This window comes from Fundulus heteroclitus, unplaced genomic scaffold (genome assembly GCF_011125445.2).
Source record: "Fundulus heteroclitus isolate FHET01 unplaced genomic scaffold, MU-UCD_Fhet_4.1 scaffold_92, whole genome shotgun sequence".
Classification (NCBI taxonomy): domain Eukaryota; kingdom Metazoa; phylum Chordata; class Actinopteri; order Cyprinodontiformes; family Fundulidae; genus Fundulus; species Fundulus heteroclitus.
The window spans coordinates 351,513-357,318 of NW_023397384.1; the positions used below are offsets into that span (position 1 = coordinate 351,513).

At 38.2% G+C, this 5,806-nt stretch overlaps 1 protein-coding gene across 2 annotated transcripts; it reads right to left on the reverse strand.

Moving 5' to 3' along the window:
• Positions 1-355: 355 nt before the first annotated feature.
• LOC118562438 (lipopolysaccharide-induced tumor necrosis factor-alpha factor homolog) lies at positions 356-5,398 on the reverse strand. 2 transcript variants are annotated; one of them, XM_036134826.1, is made up of 5 exons: positions 5,350-5,398; positions 5,161-5,262; positions 2,791-3,171; positions 2,343-2,490; positions 356-576 (listed from the first exon to the last, which is right to left on the reverse strand). In XM_036134826.1, the coding sequence occupies exons 3-5, from the start codon at positions 3,164-3,166 to the stop codon at positions 471-473; spliced, it is 630 nt and encodes a 209-aa protein (XP_035990719.1). In that variant the 5' UTR covers positions 3,167-3,171; positions 5,161-5,262; positions 5,350-5,398; the 3' UTR covers positions 356-470. The 2 variants fall into 2 exon arrangements, with proteins under 2 accessions (XP_035990719.1, XP_035990720.1); XM_036134827.1 differs by having other exon boundaries at positions 2,959-3,171; positions 5,224-5,262; positions 5,350-5,385.
• Between the last annotated feature and the right edge of the window lie 408 nt (positions 5,399-5,806).

Below are 5,806 nucleotides of genomic sequence, written 5' to 3' on the forward strand. Positions count from 1 at the left end.
TTGTGTTTAATTTTTGGTAAAAATATACTTTAATCCGAATATTTCATGAAATTCAAGTTAAAAATATCTCTCAATATTTTTAACATATAGATTATTGTTACAAAAATTTTACTATTTGTCAAGGTCAATATTTGTCAAGGTCAATAATAAAAACTCTTTTTAATGTTAAAGTATGGCAGAAATGTTTCAACAAAAGTTGTCAATTATCAGTATTGAAGCCATTTAATATTGAGCAAAGCTTTGCTTAAAGATTTAATGTAAAGAAAAATGATTCTGATCTTGCGCTCAATAATTATTTCCTTAAATTTTTTAATTATCCTTTAAAAATCCAACCTCAGTCACAGCACAGCAAAAGTTATGTCACATTTTAATGATTTGTTAAAACACATTGGGAAAACATACTAAATGTATTTACAGTCCAACCTAATAGAGGTTCAGCAGACATTTCACTCAATGCAGGATTCAATGCTTTAGCTGCGTTTGTAGACGTAAAGAACATGGTTGCATGTCGGGCAGGAATGCTGCACATCCTGGCAAGACGGCACACAGAAGGGGATCAAACAGAAGGGCCAGATTCTGGTGTGGAGAAAAGGATAAAAAGACAGAATGTTAATTTATTCTTTGCATTGATGTGTGACTTGTTAAAGCTGGTAAGCTAACTATCTTTGAATCTCCATGAGTTGTTTTTCGAGTTGTAAAACTCCAAATATTATGATCATAAACTCAAATTAATGCTTGATTTTTAAGATCTTTTAATTATGTATGATACATCTAGAGTTGATGCTGCATCAGCGTTTTAATATGGGCTTTAAACTTTTGTTCCTGCACTTGTTTACAATCCTCTACGATTCACTATTTATATGCAATGGTGTTTAAATGCCTCATGGGGGCAGTAGAAAACTATGGGAAACATTGTTTTTCTGCCACTTCTGTATTCTGGTAAAATTGGTGCTGTCGCTGTTTTGTTATGAAATGAGCTTAGGAATAAATTTTAAACTAGCCTTTAGTTAAGTCTGTATTATTTAAATGAATGTAAATATAAACTGTTATGAGTTGAGCATGGAATAGAGTAGAAGGATCCTTTATTGTCAGGCCAGAGTGGAAATGACAGACAGACACCTACTTGAACTCCTGTTTGGGTAGAGACTAACACCGAACTTGGAAGGAACAGTCCACATTTTTGCAGTTTAAATCAATGGCCTCTGAATTAGAGGAACTGACTTTCATCCTGGCCACTTTGCACTCAGCTACAAACTGCTGGAGGCCATGGCGTGATGATATTAGCACAGGGAGAGGGCTGCACAAGCTGCTACAAGGGGGTGCACGAGATAAAATCTGTAATGGCGGTCTGACTGTTTTTTTTCCCCACACCTTAAAGACGTGTAAATAAACACGTCTTTATGTGCAATACTTTTCATTGCGATTCAGACAGGTGCAGTTTATTTTATAGAGGCCGTTTAAGTGCATATTCAGACAGAAACAGAGAAACCCGCGGTGGGGCTGCAGGGAGCTGAGGTGTGTTGCTGTGGGCGTGTTTACCTGCTGAAGGTAACCGCTGTGAAACAGAAAATAAAATTTTATTTATCTGATCAATAACAGCTTTATCAAGCGCTCTGTTAGTGTTACTCTGTGCCGCTCTACCATATGTTCTTATTTTATTTAGGATTGTCTTTTAAAGGTGCCATGACATCACTACGAACCATTTCATGTAGCTGATATGCCTACATGTGTAAATTATCTAAAGAATTTTACTAAAAAAATAACATCGGCCTGTTGTTTTGTCAGGCCAAATGTCCCTCCTCAGTCCCTCCTCACCGTTTTTCAGCAAATAGACAAAGCTGACCGCCCCCAAGCAGGTTCTTTGATACAAATTTCTGAACTTCACATGACCTCATTATTGCACAACAAATGAAATTTACCCCCAAAACATCAGAAAATTAAATTTGTTGTCATGGCCTGTTCAGGGTGTACCCCGCCTCTCGCCCAGTGAATGCTGGAGATAGGTACCAGCAACACCTGCGACTCCATGAGGGATTAAGCGGGTCAGAAAATGGATGGATGGACGGATGGATGGTCATGGCCCCTTTAAAACTACAGTCAAGATTTGATGTTTCACTGAGAGTTTATAGATATGAGATACTCAAATTCTCCAAAAATTGTATTAGTAGAATATTATTGTTGTCCACCTTGTATCCAAGTTTATGTTAAGGTTTAAATGTCAATCTTATAATTGTATAGTGGCAACCCAATCATTCATTCCCTTATACTGTCAGTAACTTGTATCAACTATTTAGGCCAACCACCCAACAGCATGAGTATTTTATATGATTGTTTTCACTCACCCAAAAATGCAAAGGCCTCCAAAAATTAACCAGGTGCACATGCCCACTTTGTATTCGGTTGACGTCACAACAGTGTTCTGGCAATATCGACATTGCATTCTTCCTGGAGCATCAGTGAGCCTCATTTGTGGAGCCACCTGTTGGGTCACTGTCAATGACACTTTGTTAAAGAGACACCACTAGCTCTGGAGATTTAGTATATACATTTTAATCTTGAAACTTTTTCAGTTTTAAGATGTTTAAAAAGTCATTTAGATCTTGTTTTTCAACAACTTGTGCAACATGTTGAACTAAGCAAGAAAAGAATGGAATTAACTGAATATAGCGTAAAAAGCTTCTAGCAAATTTATGAAGAGAATAACTAACTTGAGGAAAAGGTCTGATACAGAATTAAAAGAAAAATGGCATGTAAGGTAAATGACACTGAATATGGTCTGTGATTTCTTACCAGGCTGGGGAATTTGCTGAGCAACAGGCTGGGGATTTTGCTGAGCAACAGGCTGGGGATATTGCTGAATAACAGGCTGGGGATATTGCTGAACAACAGGCTGGGGGTATTGCTGAACAACAGGTTGGGGATATTGCTGAATAACAGGCTGGGGATTTTGCTGAGCAACAGGCTGGGGATATTGCTGAACAACAGGTTGGGGATATTGCTGAATAACAGGCTGGGGGTATTGTTGCACAACAAGCTGGGGAATTTGCTGGGCAACAGGCTGGGGTGCAGGCTGCATGAGGACTACGTTGTTGACCAAAGGGGGACCAGGATATGGTGGCGCTGGGATATCTGAAGAAATTGGAGGAGGTGCGTCGCCTTTTCCCATTTTATCTGTCAAAGAATCAAGAATCTTTATCGTCATTATGTGATCATGACAACAAATTTAAATGTTTAACATTGTGGTATTAAAGCTATAGTTGGTTAACCTGACTCTAGCCAGATGTATTTCGCTCCGCCTAGCTTCACTCACATACATCTGGGACATCTCCATAGGAATTGACTTTTTTGAAGGCTGGGCCTTATCAAAAATCCTTGCATATGATTGGATAAGCCACTTGTCTGTCATCTTTTTCGATATGCTATTTCAACCACTCACACCGAAGCTAACCCGTGACGCTGATGATAGCGATGCAGGAAAAAACAAAACTTTTTTTTTTTTAAATGTGTTTGCGGCTCTAGTGGCACGCGTTTTATTGACAATGAGCTGACAGGAAGAGGGGGGAAGACAGGCGGCAAAGCGCCGCGGGTCGGAGTCGATCCCAGGCCGACCGCGTCGAGGACTAAAATCCTCCTAACATGGTTCGCGCTAACAAACAAACTTGCCAAATCCGGTCTGGAGAAGGGCGAAAACATCGTTTCCACCAACAAAAGCCTTCAGAGGCGTTCTCTGATGTTCTTTTAATGAAACAATATTAGGTAGATTGGACAACACGGAAGAAATAGCAGCATCAATGTTAACGCTTGCTTCCTCGATGCGAGTCGCCATTGCTATCTGAATCAAAACAGTTTTAATGTCACGGTCGCTTCTCCACTACGTCACATCTATGAAACTCCAGCCCTGCGTCCTGATTGGCTAGACAATAAAATTGGTTGGAGAAATCCCTCTCTATGGGAGAGGTCCCAGATGGATGTGAGTGAAGCTAGGCGGAACGAGATGCATCTGGCGAGAGTCAGGTTATAGTTGGTAATCCTGTTCAAAAAACACTTTTTGCTATACTGGGTAATATTGTCCTTCCATCCTGAAAGTAGTCAGTACATTATGTATTCAGAAAATGGAGGTTAAATAAGTTGATCTCTGTGGGAGCTGCAGGCCTGTAAAAAGCCATTACTGCTCTTCGCACCAAAGAGTAGGGATCTGTCAGTTTTGGTCCTGCTCTCACCCCTCTCTCTCAGAATAACTGTGCTGGAGTGATGAGCAAGGTTTGCCTGAAAGAAAACACCTGTTTCATACCAAAAGTATACTCGAATTGGACTGTCCACTGTAACACAGAGTTTAAGCTTTTGCTAAAATAGGAATGGAGTAATGAGTCATTTTCATTACAAAGTGGTAAATGCCAGGAATGGAGTTGGTTATGGAAAATACAAAGAAATGCAGTTTAAGATTGCACTCCTTGTTAAACCTGTTCACCTAATTCTTGGAACAGAGTTACCCTCCTCTTCATACACTGCGATCTATACAGATTGCTACTGACGCTTCTTCAGAATAAAAGGCATTTCTTCCACACAATTCTTCCCCTTAGCTGCAACCTAATGACTGACACACACCTTCTAGCATTATTTTCTAAGAAATGTGTATCATCTTTGACTATAGCTCCAAATGTATCATTTTTAATTCAAATAGACCTATACCTCTTCAACAAAGTCAGAATTTTTCTAAACATACAATTTACAACATACAAATGAATACATCAGGAAAATGTATTTTTTGGTCTAATGTATCAACTACGATGCAAAGAAAAGTTGAAAGCCTAATGTTTTATTTTGTATTTTTTTTTAAAGATTTTCTTTTTTTTAATGTGAATATTCTTCACATTTGCATGTATCAGGCTTTAAACGGGTAATGAAAGACATACAAAAGTGCAAATAAAGGTGCAGCCTATGAATTACAATATTATTAAGAAGTTAATTTACTTCTGTAACTCAGTTCCGTGTGAAACTATTATACACAGACTGATGCTTTCAAGCCTTTATTTCTGTTAATTATGAATATTTTTCTGCTCACCAAATTACCTGCTCAGGGGCGGTTGCAGGCTATTAGAATAGAATACCAGAGCATAACAAAGTTTATGGAACAATTTTTAAGAACAGTATGTTTAATACCTGCTTATAGGTTGTTTTCTTTTTTTTGAAAAAGGTACTTTTATTCTGACAAAGAAGTCTCACCGGATTGCATATTCCAATTTACTTCGATTAACCTTTATGCTGAAACACACAACGGTTAAAGAATTAGTGAAGCAAGAATATTTATCCTAACGTTTCTAATAAACTGTAAGTATATGATTTTCTTACCTGGTGAAGAATTTACTGAATGCCTTGAACAACCAGTACAATCAGGGCGTCTTATTAATCTGACACTGGGTAACATATTCTGTTGCAGCCTTTCAGAGAAAAGGTGGAGCAACACAGCAGGCAAGCGGAAATTTGTATGGGTGTAGCTTCTTTAAAAAATTTCAGTCTTCTGCCAACACTTTGCCCATTGTAGTTTAGTAAAAGCTAGACTACGTTTTAGCTTACTTTTAGTATTTTTTATTTTTCTAAGTCTTACTTTTCTTGCCCAAGACTCTCGTAGTCTTGAAGAAAAGTCTCTCAGGGGCTTTTAAAGGGGATATATAATGCAAACACCACTTTTTTAGCCCTTAAACTGTAATGAACATGAGATCAGTGAACCAAATATCAAGCGAGAGACAGATTTGCATTTAAAAGGTTTATTTTAAAGATAAAACAATTCACCAAAATCACACAGGAG

Excerpts from the sequence above, each read along its gene's own strand:
- LOC118562438 (XM_036134826.1), bottom strand. The coding sequence starts at position 3,166 with ATGGGAAAAGGCGACGCACCTCCTCCAATTTCTTCAGATATCCCAGCG. Across the intron at positions 2,491-2,790 it reads TCAGCAAATTCCCCAGCCTG|TGACCCAACAGGTGGCTCCA; the intron begins GTAAGAAATCAC and ends TGTCATTGACAG. Across the intron at positions 577-2,342 it reads GGAGGCCTTTGCATTTTTGG|AATCTGGCCCTTCTGTTTGA; the intron begins GTGAGTGAAAAC and ends TCTCCACACCAG.